This window comes from Phoxinus phoxinus, assembly GCF_949152265.1.
Source record: "Phoxinus phoxinus genome assembly, chromosome: 6".
In the NCBI taxonomy this organism is placed as follows: domain Eukaryota; kingdom Metazoa; phylum Chordata; class Actinopteri; order Cypriniformes; family Leuciscidae; genus Phoxinus; species Phoxinus phoxinus.
This window is the reverse complement of record NC_136881.1, coordinates 44,959,988-44,977,165: the sequence shown is the minus strand read 5'-3', so window position 1 is coordinate 44,977,165 and position 17,178 is coordinate 44,959,988. Positions and strand designations below refer to the sequence as shown.

The 17,178-nt window shown below is 48.2% G+C and overlaps 1 protein-coding gene across 4 annotated transcripts in view; it reads right to left on the bottom strand.

The window, feature by feature from the left end:
- The window catches only part of LOC307000427 (acyl-CoA dehydrogenase family member 11), a 28,223-nt gene extending 11,524 nt beyond the window's left edge, over nucleotides 1–16,699 (bottom strand). Inside the window, exons 1-5 of one of the 4 annotated variants that reach the window (XM_079616025.1) lie at nucleotides 16,621–16,699; nucleotides 12,895–13,359; nucleotides 9,336–9,435; nucleotides 8,247–8,358; nucleotides 7,850–7,992 (exon numbers count right to left, since the gene is read on the bottom strand). In XM_079616025.1, coding sequence (XP_079472151.1) covers nucleotides 7,850–7,992; nucleotides 8,247–8,358; nucleotides 9,336–9,435; nucleotides 12,895–13,352 — 813 coding nt within the window. In that variant the 5' untranslated portion in view covers nucleotides 13,353–13,359; nucleotides 16,621–16,699. The other 3 variants (XM_079616022.1, XM_079616023.1, XM_079616024.1) reach the window with 3 other exon arrangements.
- Nucleotides 16,700–17,178: the final 479 nt, after the last annotated feature.

Here is a 17,178-nt window from a genome sequence, read left to right as displayed (position 1 = left end):
TCCCACGCTTTACTCCACTGCATCCCACATCCCACGCTTTACTCCACAGCATCCCACACTTTACTCCACTGCATCCCACTCTTTACACCACTGCATCCCACGCTTTACTCCACTGCATCCCACGCTTTACTCCACTGCATCCCACGCTTTACTCCACTGCATCCCACGCTTTACACCACTGCATCCCACACTTTACTCCACTGCATCCCACTCTTTACAACACTGCATCCCACGCTTTACTCCACTGCATCCCACATCCCACGCTTTACTCCACAGCATCCCACACTTTACTCCACTGCATCCCACGCTTTACACCACTGCATCCCACGCTTTACTCCACTGCATCCCACGCTTTACACCACTGCATCCCACGCTTTACTCCACTGCATCCCACGCTTTACTCCACAGCATCCCACGCTTTACTCCACTGCATCCCACGCTTTACTCCACTGCATCCCACGCTTTACTCCACTGCATCCCACGCTTTACTCCACTGCATCCCACGCTTTACACCACTGCATCCCACGCTTTACTCCACTGTATCCCACGCTTTACTCCACTGCATCCCACGCTTTACTCCACTGCATCCCACGCTTTACTCCACTGCATCCCACGCTTTACTCCACTGCATCCCACGCTTTACTCCACTGCATCCCACGCTTTACTCCACTGCATCCCACGCTTTACTCCACAGCATCCCACACTTTACTCCACTGCATCCCACTCTTTACACCACTGCATCCCACGCTTTACTCCACTGCATCCCACGCTTTACTCCACTGCATCTCACGCTTTACACCACTGCATCCCACGCTTTACACCACTGCATCCCACGCTTTACACCACTGCATCCCACGCTTTACTCCACTGCATCCCACGCTTTACTCCACTGCATCTCACGCTTTACTCCACTGCATCCCACGCTTTACTCCACTGCATCCCACGCTTTACTCCACTGCATCCCACGCTTTACTCCACTGCATCCCACGCTTTACTCCACTGCATCCCACGCTTTACTCCACAGCATCCCACACTTTACTCCACTGCATCCCACTCTTTACACCACTGCATCCCACGCTTTACTTCACTGCATCCCACGCTTTACTCAACTGCATCCCACGCTTTACTCCACTGCATCCCACATCCCACGCTTTACTCCACAGCATCCCACACTTTACTCCACTGCATCCCACGCTTTACTCCACTCCATCCCACCCTTTACTCCACTCCATCCCACGCTTTACTCCACTGCATCCCACATCCCACGCTTTACACCACTGCATCCCACGCTTTACACCACTGCATCCCACGCTTTACTCCACTGCATCCCACATCCCACGCTTTACTCCACAGCATCCCACACTTTACTCCACTGCATCCCACTCTTTACACCACTTCATCTCACGCTTTACTCCACTGCATCCCACGCTTTACTCCACTGCATCCCACATCCCACGCTTTACTCCACAGCATCCCACGCTTTACACCACTCCATCCCACGCTTTACTCCACTGCATTCCACTCTTTACACCACTGCATCCCACGCTTTACTCCACTGCATCCCACGCTTTACTCCACTGCATCCCACATCCCACGCTTTACTCCACAGCATCCCACGCTTTACACCACTCCATCCCACCCTTTACTCCACTCCATCCCACGCTTTACTCCACTGCATCCCACATCCCACGCTTTACACCACTGCATCCCACGCTTTACACCACTGCATCCCACGCTTTACACCACTGCATCCCACGCTTTACACCACTGCATCCCACGCTTTACACCACTCCATCCCACGCTTTACTCCACTGCATCCCACGCTTTACTCCACTGCATCCCACATCCCACGCTTTACTCCACAGCATCCCACACTTTACACCACTCCATCCCACCCTTTACTCCACTCCATCCCACGCTTTACTCCACTGCATCCCACATCCCACACTTTACTCCACAGCATCCCACGCTTTACTCCACTGCATCCCACGCTTTACTCCACTGCATCCCACATCCCACGCTTTACTCCACTGCATCCCATGCTTAACACCACTGCATCCCACACTTTACACCACTGCATCCCATGCTTTACTCCACTGCATCCCACGCTTTACTCCATTGCATCCCACGCTTTACTCCACTGCATCCCACGCTGTACACCACAGCATCCCACACTTTACTCCACTGCATCCCACTCTTTACAACACTGCATCCCACGCTTTACTCCACTGCATCCCACGCTTTACTCCACTGCATCCCACGCTTTACTCCACTGCATCCCACGCTTTACTCCACTGCATCCCACGCTGTACTCCACTGCATCCCACATCCCACGCTTTACTCCACAGCATCCCACACTTTACTCCACTGCATACCACTCTTTACACCACTGCATCCCACGCTTTACTCCACTGCATCCCACGCTTTACTCCACTGCATCCCACGCTTTACTCCACTGCATCCCACGCTTTACTCCACTGCATCTCACGCTTTACTCCACTGCATCCAACGCTTTACTCCACTGCATCCCACGCTTTACTCCACTGCATCCCACGCTTTACTCCACTGCATCCCACATCCCACGCTTTACTCCACAGCATCCCACGCTTTACTCCACTGCATCCCACGCTTTACACCACTCCATCCCACGCTTTACTCCACTGCATCCCACGCTTTACACCACTGCATCCCACATCCCACACTTTACTCCACAGCATCCCACGCTTTACTCCACTGCATCCCACGCTTTACTCCACTGCATCCCACGCTTTACTCCACTGCATCCCACATCCCACGCTTTACACCACTGCATCTCACGCTTTACACCACTGCATCCCACGCTTTACACCACTGCATCCCATGCTTAACACCACTGCATCCCACATCCCACACTTTACACCACTGCATCCCACGCTTTACTCCACTGCATCCCACATCCCACACTTTACTCCACAGCATCCCACGCTTTACTCCACTGCATCCCAAGCTTTACTCCACTGCATCCCACGCTTTACTCCACTGCATCCCACATCCCACGCTTTACACCACTGCATCTCACGCTTTACACCACTGCATCCCACGCTTTACACCACTGCATCCCACGCTTTACTCCACAGCATCCCACACTTTACTCCACTGCATCCCACTCTTTACACCACTGCATCCCACGCTTTACTTCACTGCATCCCACGCTTTACTCAACTGCATCCCACGCTTTACTCCACTGCATCCCACATCCCACGCTTTACTCCACAGCATCCCACACTTTACTCCACTGCATCCCACGCTTTACTCCACTCCATCCCACCCTTTACTCCACTCCATCCCACGCTTTACTCCACTGCATCCCACATCCCACGCTTTACACCACTGCATCCCACGCTTTACACCACTGCATCCCACGCTTTACTCCACTGCATCCCACATCCCACGCTTTACTCCACAGCATCCCACACTTTACTCCACTGCATCCCACTCTTTACACCACTTCATCTCACGCTTTACTCCACTGCATCCCACGCTTTACTCCACTGCATCCCACATCCCACGCTTTACTCCACAGCATCCCACGCTTTACACCACTCCATCCCACGCTTTACTCCACTGCATTCCACTCTTTACACCACTGCATCCCACGCTTTACTCCACTGCATCCCACGCTTTACTCCACTGCATCCCACATCCCACGCTTTACTCCACAGCATCCCACGCTTTACACCACTCCATCCCACGCTTTACTCCACAGCATCCCACACTTTACACCACTCCATCCCACCCTTTACTCCACTCCATCCCACGCTTTACTCCACTGCATCCCACATCCCACGCTTTACACCACTGCATCCCACGCTTTACACCACTGCATCCCACGCTTTACACCACTGCATCCCACGCTTTACACCACTGCATCCCACGCTTTACACCACTGCATCCCACGCTTTACACCACTCCATCCCACGCTTTACTCCACTGCATCCCACGCTTTACTCCACTGCATCCCACATCCCACGCTTTACTCCACAGCATCCCACACTTTACACCACTCCATCCCACCCTTTACTCCACTCCATCCCACGCTTTACTCCACTGCATCCCACATCCCTCACTTTACTCCACAGCATCCCACGCTTTACTCCACTGCATCCCACGCTTTACTCCACTGCATCCCACATCCCACGCTTTACTCCACTGCATCCCATGCTTAACACCACTGCATCCCACACTTTACACCACTGCATCCCATGCTTTACTCCACTGCATCCCACGCTTTACACCACTGCATCCCACGCTTTACTCCACTGCATCCCACTCTTTACACCACTGCATCCCACGCTTTACACCACTGCATCCCACATCCCACGCTTTACTCCACAGCATCCCACGCTTTACTCCACTGCATCCCACTCTTTACACCACTGCATCCCACGCTTTACACCACTGCATCCCACGCTTTACACCACTGCATCCCACGCTTTACTCCACTGCATCCCACATCCCACGCTTTACTCCACAGCATCCCACGCTTTACTCCACTGCATCCCACTCTTTACACCACTGCATCCCACGCTTTACACCACTGCATCCCACGCTTTACACCACTGCATCCCACGCTTTACACCACTGCATCCCACGCTTTACACCACTGCATCCCACGCTTTACACCACTGCATCCCACGCTTTACACCACTGCATCCCACGCTTTACACCACTGCATCCCACGCTTTACACCACTGCATCCCACGCTTTACAACACTGCATCCCACGCTTTACACCACTGCATCCCACGCTTTACACCACTGCACCCCACGCTTAACACCACTGCATTCCACGCTTTACACCACTGCATTCCACGCTTTACACCACTGCATCCCACGCTTTACTCCACTGCACCCCACGCTTTACACCACTGCATCCCACGCTTTACTCCACTGCACCCCACGCTTTACACCACTGCATCCCACGCTTTACACCACTGCATCCAACGCTTAACACCACTGCATTCCACGCTTTACTCCACTGCACCCCACGCTTTACTCCACTGCACCCCACGCTTTACTCCACTGCATCCCACGCTTTACACCACTGCATCCAACGCTTAACACCACTGCATTCCACGCTTTACACCACTGCATTCCACGCTTTACACCACTGCATCCCACGCTTTACTCCACTGCACCCCACGCTTTACACCACTGCATCCCACGCTTCACTCCACTGCACCCCACGCTTTACTCCACTGCATCCAACGCTTTACTCCACTGCATCCCACGCTGTACTCCACTGCACCCCACGCTTTACACCACTGCATCCCACGCTTCACTCCACTGCACCCCACGCTTTACTCCACTGCATCCCACGCTTTACTCCACTGCACCCCACGCTTTACTCCACTGCACCCCACGCTTTACTCCACTGCATCACACGCTTTACTCCACAGCATCCCACGCTTTACACCACTGTATCCCACGCTTTACTCCACTGCACCCCACGCTTTACTCCACTGCACCCCACGCTTTACACCACTGCATCCCACGCTTTACTCCACTGCACCCCACGCTTTACTCCACTGCATCACACGCTTTACTCCACAGCATCCCACGCTTTACTCCACAGCATCCCACGCTTTACACCACTGCATCCCACGCTTTACTCCACTGCACCCCACGCTTTACTCCACAGCATCCCACGCTTTACTCCACAGCATCACACGCTTTACTCCACAGCATCACACGCTTTACTCCACTGCATCCCACGCTTTACACCATTGCATCCAACGCTTTACTCCACTGCATTCCACGCTTTACACCACTGCACCCCACGCTTTACTCCACTGCATCACACGCTTTACTCCACTGCATCACACGCTTTACTCCACTGCATCCCACGCTTTACTCCACTGCATCACACGCTTTACTCCACTGCATCCCACGCTTTACTCCACTGCATCACACGCTTTACTCCACTGCATTCCACGCTTTACACCACTGCATCACACGCTTTACACCACTGCATCCCACGCTTTACACCACTCCACCCCACGCTTTACACCACTGTATCCCACGCTTTACACCACTCCACCCCACGCTTTACTCCACTGCATCCCACGCTTTACTCCACTGCATCCCACGCTTTACTCCACTGCATCCCACGCTTTACTCCACTGCATCCCACGCTTTACTCCACTGCATCCCACGCTTTACTCCTCTGCACCCCACGCTTTACTCCTCTGCATCCCACGCTTTACACCACTGCATCCCACGCTTTACACCACTGCATCCCACGCTTTACTCCACAGCATCCCACGCTTTACTCCACTGCACCCCACGCTTTACTCCTCTGCACCCCACGCTTTACTCCTCTGCACCCCACGCTTTACTCCACTGCATCCCACACTTTACACCACTGCATCCCACGCTTTACTCCACAGCATCCCACGCTTTACACCACAGCACCCCACGCTTTACACCACAGCACCCCACGCTTTACACCACAGCACCCCACGCTTCACTCCCCTGCATCCCACGCTTTACACCCCTGCACCCCACGCTTTACACCACAGCACCCCACGCTTCACTCCCCTGCATCCCACGCTTTACACCACTGCACCTCACGCTTTACACCACTGCACCCCACGCTTTACACCACTGCACCCCACGCTTCACTCCCCTGCATCCCACGCTTTACACCACTGCACCTCACGCTTTACACCACTGCACCCCACGCTTTACACCACTGCATCCCACGCTTCACTCCCCTGCATTCCACGCTTTACACCACTGCATCCCACTCTTTACACCACAGCACCCCACGCTTCACTCCCCTGCATCCCACGCTTTACACCACTGCACCTCACGCTTTACACCACTGCACCCCACGCTTTACACCACTGCATCCCACGCTTCACTCCCCTGCATTCCACGCTTCACACCACTTTATCCCACTCTTTACTCCACTGCATCCCCCGCTTTACACCACTGCACCCCACGCTTTACTCCACTGCATCCCACTCTTTACACCACAGCACCCCACGCTTTACACCACTGCATCCCACGCTTCACTCCCCTGCATTCCACGCTTCACACCACTGCATCCCACACTTTACACCACTGCATCCCACGCTTCACTCCCCTGCATTCCACGCTTCACACCACTGCATCCCACACTTTACACCACAGCACCCCACGCTTTACACCACAGCACCCCACGCTTTACACCACTGCATCCCACGCTTCACTCCCCTGCATTCCACGCTTCACACCACTGCATCCCACACTTTACACCACTGCATCCCACGCTTTACACCACTGCATCCCACGCTTTACTCCACTGCATCCCACACTTTACTCCACTGCATCCCACGCTTTACACCACTGCATCCCACGCTTTACACCACTGCATCCCACGCTTTACACCACAGCACCCCACGCTTTACACCACTGCATCCCACACTTTACTCCACTGCATCCCACGCTTTACACCACTGCATCCCACGCTTTACACCACTGCATCCCACGCTTTACACCACTGCATCCCACGCTTTACACCACAGCACCCCACGCTTTACACCACTGCACCCCACGCTTTACACCACTGCATCCCACACTTTACTCCACTGCATCCCCCGCTTTACACCACTGTATCCCACGTTTTACACCACTGCATCCCACTCTTTACTCCACTGCATCCCACGTTTTACACCACTGCATCCCACTCTTTACTCCACTGCATCCCACGTTTTACTCCACTGCATCCCACGCTTTACTCCACTGCATCCCACTTCTGAGCCAAACACAAACCACAATGAACTGAACTCTATATCAGTCACACGTGTGTGTGTGTGTGTCGGTACCGGTGTAGTGCGTCCGTGTTCATCTGTGATCCGGGCCAGTGTGAGCGTCATATCAGCATCTGTAGCTGACGTGAACCATTTAAAGCCATGCAGCTTGAACCATCCATCCTGCTGTTGCTTGGCAACTGTCTCTGTACCGCTCGCTATGACAAGAACAGCATCACATCAGAGACTGATTAGTGACTATCACAAACATGTGTGAGGGTGCATGTGTGTGTGTGAGGGTGCATGTGTGTGTGAGAGGGTGCATGTGTGTGTGTGAGGGTGCATGTGTGTGTGAGAGGGTGCATGTGTGTGTGAGAGGGTGCATGTGTGTGTGAGAGGGTGCATGTGTGTGTGAGAGGGTGCATGTGTGTGTGAGAGGGTGCATGTGTGTGTGAGTGTGTGTGTGTCTCACAGACGTCAGATCCTCCTCTCCTCTCGGTCATCCACTGTCCTGACGTCCAGAATCTCTTGTCATCACGTGTGGTCAGACGCTCAAACGCTTTTCTGGCCGGCATACCTAAAGTCTACACACACACACACACACACGCACACACATGCACGCGCACACACACACACACACACACACACACACACACACACACACACACACACACACACACACACACTTTGGTGCAGCTCATCTCAAAGACATGGCTGATATATCAGAAGCAGGACTTTTATTTTGACGGTGCTGAGAACACCAGTGTCTCATTCTCCATCTTTATTAGTTTATGTCTCTGTTCAACAGTTCTTAAAACTTGAGCTGAATAAAAATAAATTAAACCTAAATAGCAATTCTTTAAAAAAAATGACAAAAGCACATGACAAAATGACTCAAAATGAAACATCTGGAAACCGTCTCTGCTACACATGTAAGGCTGGTTCGATGAGAAGAGGAACATGCACTGCGCTCTAGGCTGCTCTGGGGAACAGTGTGACCGGTGTCTGAAGCGTGTGTGTAAACGCCTCAATAACACTGCCCGGCGACAGCCTGTGACGGCACTACCGGTGTGACCAGAGTATAACCAGAGCCTGTAGAACACATCCGCAGCTTCTTTGTCTGAAGGAGACATGGGCAGGCATACCTGAAGCAGTGTCTCATTCCCCTCCTCAAGGAACCAAGCTTACATCTGTAACAGAGACGTTCCCTTTCGAGTGGGAATTTACACTGCATCCTAGGGCATTTTGAGAACAATTACCCACTCCGCCATGCTGAGGAATGAGTGCGTAACCGCTGACACAATGTCAATGACTCCACAGAACTAGATCAGGAGTCACCATTCCCTACTCTAGATAGTACACACCAGCGTAACCCCAGCTACATGTACATACCCCGCAAGCAGAGCTCGGTATTATAACCAATGTTTCAACATTTAAAAAAATTTACTACTCAATGGCGATTTTTTTCCAAAGGTGTGCCAAGGGGCGCACGCTGAGTGTAGGCTGTGAGCACTCAGAAACAAATCTTCGTAGGATCTGAAAACAGTATGGAGTGCTTTACCTCGATGACTTTAGCAGCTCCGTCCGTCATGGCCAGCGGGCAGGTGTAGAGTCCAGCCGACGGAGCAAACAGGTACATCTTACTCATCTGATACACACGACTGCGCGCACACACACACACACACACACACACACACACACACACACACACACACACACACACACACACACACACACACACACACACATCAAACTGCCAGTGGGATGTGAGGAATACTCAGTGGCTACGTTTATATGCAAGCAAATAATCCGTAATGGGATTGACGCTCAATCGGACTGAAAAGCCTTCATATAAATCGATCCGATTGAGCTCGATCAGAATTAAATTTCAATCGGATTGAAAGGAGTGTTTATTCTTTTTCTAATACGATCTAGAGAACATATTAGCAGTTGATCGGAATGAAAACCGAAACTGAAAGGACTGCGCATGTGTAATGATGTAGAAATAGCGTAGAGATGTATGGCGCGCAGAACGCGCTGTTCTCCTGGTGAATAAAGTGTGGTGTAAGCGTGGTGTGAGCGTGGTGTAAGCGTGGTGTAAGTGCGGTGTGGTGTTAGTGTGGTGTAAGTGTGGTGTGGTGTTAGTGAGGTGTAAGTGAGGTGTAAGTGAGGTGTAAGCGTGGTGTAAGCGAGGTGTAAGTGTGGTGTAAGCGAGGTGTAAGTGAGGTGTAAGCGAGGTGTAAGTGTGGTGTAAGTGAGGTGTAAGTGAGGTGTAAGTGCGGTGTAAGTGTGGTGTAAGCGAGGTGTAAGTGAGGTGTAAGCGAGGTGTAAGTGTGGTGTAAGCGAGGTGTAAGTGTGGTGTAAGTGAGGTGTAAGCGAGTTGAAGTGAGGTGTAAGTGAGGTGTAAGCGAGGTGTAAGCGTGGTGTAAGTGAGGTGTAAGTGAGGTGTAAGCGAGGTGTAAGTGTGGTGTAAGTGTGGTGTAAGCGAGGTGTAAGTGAGGTGTAAGCGAGGTGTAAGTGTGGTGTAAGTGAGGTGTAAGTGAGGTGTAAGTGCGGTGTAAGTGTGGTGTAAGCGAGGTGTAAGTGAGGTGTAAGCGAGGTGTAAGTGTGGTGTAAGTGAGGTGTAAGTGAGGTGTAAGTGCGGTGTAAGTGAGGTGTAAGTGAGGTGTAAGCGAGGTGTAAGCGAGGTGTAAGCGAGTTGAAGTGAGGTGTAAGTGAGGTGTAAGCGAGGTGTAAGCGTGGTGTAAGTGAGGTGTAAGTGTGGTGTAAGCGAGGTGTAAGTGTGGTGTAAGCGAGGTGTAAGTGTGGTGTAAGCGAGGTGTAAGCGTGGTGTAAGTGAGGTGTAAGCGTGGTGTAAGTGAGGTGTAAGCGCGGTGTAAGTGAGGTGTAAGTGAGGTGTAAGCGTGGTGTAAGTGAGGTGTAAGTGAGGTGTAAGCGAGGTGTAAGTGAGGTGTAAGTGAGGTGTAAGTGTGGTGTAAGTGAGGTGTAAGTGAGGTGTAAGCGAGGTGTAAGTGAGGTGTAAGCGAGGTGTAAGCGAGGTGTAAGTGAGGTGTAAGCGTGGTGTAAGTGAGGTGTAAGTGAGGTGTAAGCGTGGTGTAAGTGTGGTGTAAGTGAGGTGTAAGTGAGGTGTAAGCGAGGTGTAAGTGTGGTGTAAGTGAGGTGTAAGTGTGGTGTAAGTGAGGTGTAAGTGAGGTGTAAGCGAGGTGTAAGTGAGGTGTAAGTGAGGTGTAAGCGAGGTGTAAGTGAGGTGTAAGCGTGGTGTAAGTGAGGTGTAAGTGAGGTGTAAGCGTGGTGTAAGTGAGGTGTAAGTGAGGTGTAAGCGTGGTGTAAGTGTGGTGTAAGTGAGGTGTAAGTGAGGTGTAAGCGAGGTGTAAGTGAGGTGTAAGTGAGGTGTAAGTGAGGTGTAAGTGTGGTGTGAGCGTGGTGTAAGCGTGGTGTAAGTGAGGTGTAAGTGTGGTGTGAGCGTGGTGTAAGTGAGGTGTAAGTGAGGTGTAAGCGAGGTGTAAGCGTGGTGTAAGTGTGGTGTAAGTGAGTGTGTCGTCCTCTATAATCCTCTTCCTCTGGTGTGTGAAGTGGAGCAGGACAACGCCGCCAGCGCTGGCTTCAGACTCTCAAGTCAAGTCATCTTCATTTATACAGCGCTTTTAACAATGTAGACTGTTTCAAAGCGGCTTCACAGAGATAAACGTATAATGTAAGGTAACAGATTGTTTTGGCTTTATAGCGGTTCTTGAATAAAGATATTTTCCAGCTAAAGTTAGTTTTGATTGATTCACTTCCGTCGCAACGATCATTAGTTATTAAATTAGAGACCGCTAAGACGACACCGTTCTCTCTACACAGACTTTACACTGAACCTGTGAGAAACACTGATGGCGCTCACGTGCGCATCAAACCAGTGTACGAGAATAGTTATTATGAGCTAGGCTTGCTACGATAGTCTGTGTTACCGGTGTTACACGGTGTTCAGTCACAACACCGGTTTCATCACTTGCCCACCGCGGCACCGCAAAAAAAAAAAAAAAAAAGTTTAAAGCGTTAAAAATATTTAACGCAATTGACTAGCGTTGTATTATCCCGCTCTTATTAATGTGAATGCTTTTAAACCGTTCAAGCGCGACAAGACTAAAGAGACCTCGCTGTAAGTCCTGCCTATTACACACACACACACACGCACACACACACACGACCCACAGAAAAGAAGCGCGTCAGTCGCCTATAGAGTTCTCTTTCGGTCTTGAACAAACCATAACACAAATTATGCCAAAATGTCAGTTTTGTCGAGTGTCCTCATAAGAGCAGTCTTAAATTATTTAAATAAAGTCTAAAATAGAGATTTGTGAGAACATGTGACGCGTGTCAGATCGCGTCTCTGTCAGCGGCCGGTCTTAGTGTCATTAATGTTGATCAAAGAACAGAGGTCAGAGAGTAAATGACTCACTCAGAGCCGGCGCCAGGAGGATCATTATCCCGTAGCCTAATAATCAGGAATGCACTCCGATCTTTTAACATCTCCGGCGAACGGCTTCTTCACGCAGAAGAAAAGCTCATCATGACGCGCAGGGAAATCCAGCGAGCCGTGGCGTCTCCTGATGGGTCGAGGCGGTTCGTTAACTTCATTTTATACGAGCAGTTCAGACGAGCTCTCAGCGCATGCGGGACTGATGCGAGTAGACTAACTTTATTATTGAAATAGATCAGAGGGAATAATTTCTGTAATGTTTTTTTTTTTTTTTTTTTACCGGTTGGTCGGTCACACGGCTTTCATAGTTCTCAGTTACGTGACTGGTGCGGAGACCTGGAGTGTTATTTACATTTTTTATTTAGTTTTATTCATTTTTTTTTTCATCGCTCCTCTCACCCGATATTACTGGTGTAGTCACAAGTCGATTAACCGGTGGGAGAATATTATCACCGTCACATCTCTATTATGAGCTAACAGCGGGAAACCCTGTATATTCGTGCAGTGTGCGCATGTCAAAAAATCAATTCTGATTTGAAGCTTGTGATATAAACGCACACATCAACCCGATCACATGTTTAGTTCAGATTCAATCACAATGAATTCAGTCCGATTGAAACAGAAGTTGTGCATGTAAGCGTAGGCAGTGACCTCTGACCTCCACTCCCCGTAGCTGCGCTCGTATCCGGCGGCCACCAGGCCCTCGTGCGCGGAGATGCGCCTCAGCTGGGCCCAGGCGTCGCAGGTGAGGATGCGGTCCCGGCGGCGGCCCCAGGGGTCGTAGCGCTGCAGGGCCGGCGGGTGGAGCTCGCACCGGCGGCCCAGAGCCTCCACCTCACACACCACTCGCTCCCCGAAGCGCAGCAGCTCGTCACACACCTCCCGCACAGGCAGGTGGCGCTGCAGGTACGCTCGCAGCAGTGCATCCTGGGTAAACGGGTTGGTCAGCAGGGGCCGCTCTTGGAAGAACGTCCCGATGGCAGAGCGGGAAAACGGAGTGTGTGTGTGCGAGTCCAGCTCACTGAGGGTCTCGACCGACACACTGTTGTGGGACACGCTCCTACTGAGCATGTGCAGAGCCACGCGGTTACCACGGCGACACACACGAACTGCCATGCTGAGGCTGTAGAAACACACACACACTGTCTGTGCACAAACATTCTCAGGAACTCGTCAAGTACATATTACTATGGCAACCAGCTCTTCCTACAGGTCAAAGGTCATCATCTACATCAGGGGTTTTCAGTCTTATAAAACATTGATCCCCAAATATGATCGTCCATCCTAAAAATTAAAAGGCAGCTATATATTTGACATGGTATAAACAATTTATACTATTATATACTATACCAATTTAAAGTATTATTTGGAAATCTTTAGCATCTGTGAAGTTACATTAAGTTTTTGTTGCAAACTGTTAAATATAGCTATTATATATATTTTTTGTTTATTTTAATTTGTAATCTATATTTATTAAAAACACGTTTATTGTTAGTCATCAGGGCCTCATTTATAAAACTGTGCGTAGGATCCTTACTAAAAGTGTACGGTACGTGCGCCCGAAAGCCAAAAATGGCGTACGCAAAAAAATATTCAGATTTATAAAACCGTGCGTACGCCAGAACCTGCGCAGGATTCACTTTATAAATCCCACTCAGCGGAAGATCGTGCGCACACACGTCTCATCCCCGAAATAACCATATGTGGAGCTTACAACGCCTAGTTTTACTATGCATATCCTCATCTGCATATCATTTGCATATGATTATTCATCCACGTGATAACATGTTTAACGGTACAAGACATTAGGAAAATATGAAATAGGGATGTGCCGTCACATTACATTAATAAAAATCATTTAGTAGCCTATCCTTGCCTTGTTTTTGAATAAATAAATCAAATAGTGTACAATGCATTTCAGAGAAAGTTTTTCTCAATCTTTTCCACTGACCAAATAGTATTTTTAATTGATTTATATTTAAATGGAAACAGATAGACCTTGTTGTGCATTATATTTGCACAATCTGCTATTATCATGATAAGCATTATCTCTGTAGTTAAAACATTAAAACACAGCATGCCAAATGAAAAGAGTTAAAAAGCATCGCATGCACAACAAATATGTATAGGCTATTCATTGAATAGGCTATATATATATTTTTAACTTTTCAGTAAATGTCATGAAGTTTAAGTGTTTAACTCCATTAATGAGCATATTTAATCTAAATGTTTATATAGTAAAACATAGTTTAAATCATTATTTTATTTAAACTGTTATTGTGAATGTGAACATGCACTGTAGCCTATTTATGATTAGGACTCATAATGAAGATTTACAGTTTTACTTCATCTGCCGTTAGATATGCGTCAGTTTCACTAACGGCCCAACGCGCTCGCTGGCGCGGACATTCAAGGTGAGGATATTTGCTTCAAGTGATAGGCTTGGTGAGTGAAATTATATGTGTAGGTGCAGCTATTATCTTTCTGTATATGTATAATTTTATTTCGATTTTCTGTCTAAAAGTGACCAAAAAGACATTTAACTCCAGCTCACCATCGGTGTCGCCAAACTGCTCCGTCTCCAGAATGTGCGTACGCATGGGTCAGAGTTTGCGTGGAGGTGCGCATATTTTCACGTCAAGTTTTTCTTTATAAATCCCACCTTTTGCGCAGGAACTGGCGTACGCATGTTTTCAGCCCCGTTTTGTGCGTACGCAAGCTTTATAAATGAGGCCCCAGATATTTACTATATATTTTAATCGTTCCTCTAAAAGTGTTTGCTCGTTCGACTCATTGAATCGTTTGATTGCGCAAGTAAAGCTGAACTTTCCCCCACTAACATGAAGCCAACAGCGGGTTTATCTCTCTTTCTCTGAACGATCATCCGTCACTTCTCATCCTGCTCGTATACAGCAAAATCACTTTAAAAACAGCACAAATACACAACAAAGCGCTGACAACAGGCAACTCTCCAGCACCACATACTCTCAGCGACACCACAGCTGTATTTGAACCGTATTTAAACAGATTTTAAGCTCTGTTTCGGCTATTTTTGGCAGATTTGAGCAGCTCACCGACCGTTCGCGTTCCGAGTTTCCAAACTGGACAAACAAACTGAACTGAAGAAGACTGGACTGACTCAAGTCCAATTAATATAAGGAGTCGGTTCTTTCAAACGGAGACCAGCGACTGAATCCACGGCGATTCAATAAAGGAGTCGATTCTTTTAGACGCGAGTCGAGTGACGGCGCATGCGCTGTTGATCTACTGCAGTCGACACAAACACACACACACACGACAGGTTATATGTTCTTTATCCGTTTAATGTTACTGAGTCCGTTCAGTCCAGGGGCCTCATTTATAAAACTGTGCGTAGGATCCTTACTAAAAGTGTACGGTACGTGCGCCCGAAAGCCAAAAATGGCGTACGCAAAAAAATATTCAGATTTATAAAAGCGTGCGTACGCCAGAACCTGCGCAGGATTCACTTTATAAATCCCACTCAGCGGAAGATCGTGCGCACACACGTCTCATCCCCGAAATAACCATATATGGAGCTTACAACGCCTAGTTTTACTATGCATATCCTCATCTGCATATCATTTGCATGTGATTATTCATCCACGTGATAACATGTTTAACGGTACAAGACATTAGGAAAATATGAAATAGGGATGTGCCATCACATTACATTAATAAAAATCATTTAGTCGCCTATCCTTGCCTTGTTTTTGAATAAATAAATCAAATAGTGTAAAATACATTTCAGAGAAAGTTTTTCTCAATCTTTTCCACTGACCAAATAGTATTTTTAAATGATTTATATTTTTAATGGAAACAGATCGACCTTGTTGTGCATTATATTTGCACAATCTGCTATTATCATGATAAGCATTATCTCTGTAGTTAAAACATTAAAACACAGCATGCCAAAGGAAAAGTGTTCAAAAGCATCGCATGCACAACAAATATGTATAGGCTATTCATTGAATATATATATATATATTTTTTTAGGCTACTTTTCAGTAGGCCTCAATGTCATGTAGTTTAAGTGTTTAACTCCATTAATGAGAATGGCATATTTAATCTAAATGTTTATATCAGAAATAAAACATAGTTTAAATCATTGTTTTATAAACTGTAGCCTATTTATGATTAGGACCCATAATGAAGATTTACAGTTACTTCATCTGCCGTTAGATATGCGTCAGTTTCACTAACGGCCCAACGCGCTCGCTGGCGCGCACATTTAAGGTGTGGATATTTGCTTCAAGTGATAGGCTTGGTGAGTGAAATTATATTTGTATTATCTTTCTGTATATGTATAATTTTATTTCGATTTTCTGTCTAAAAGTGACCAAAAAGACATTTAACTCCAGCTCACCATCGGTGTCGCCAAACTGCTCTGTCTCCAAAATGTGCTTACGCATGGGTCAGAGTTTGCGTGGAGGTGCGCACATCTTCCCGTCAAGTTTGTTTTTATAAATCACAACTTATGCGTCGGAAGTTAGGGTTAGTTTTGTGCGTACGCAACGGTTATAAATGAGGCCCCAGAGCTTTACAAGAGGTCTGGATGAACTTATTTCAGAAGGGTAAACATAAATATAACATTGTTATAATGATTGTTTTAACGTAACTGAAGTAAACACAAGCAGTAGATTAAATCAGAGGAGTTGTTTACTGAGTGCAGTCATAATGCAAAGATTAATCTCGATTCAGATTCAGACACTACATATAAAGCGGAAGATTCCTAAAACCTTGTTTTATAATAGCTTAATGAACCTCAAAGGATCATTTGTGGAATTGAACGACTCCATGGATGATATAAAGGTTCCTCATGCCAAAGATGCTGTGTTTTTAAGATGGCAGATATAGATCCAGAATTCAGCTCGCGTTCGCCATGGAGTAAAATTAAATAAAAAAATGTAATTTAATTTATCTC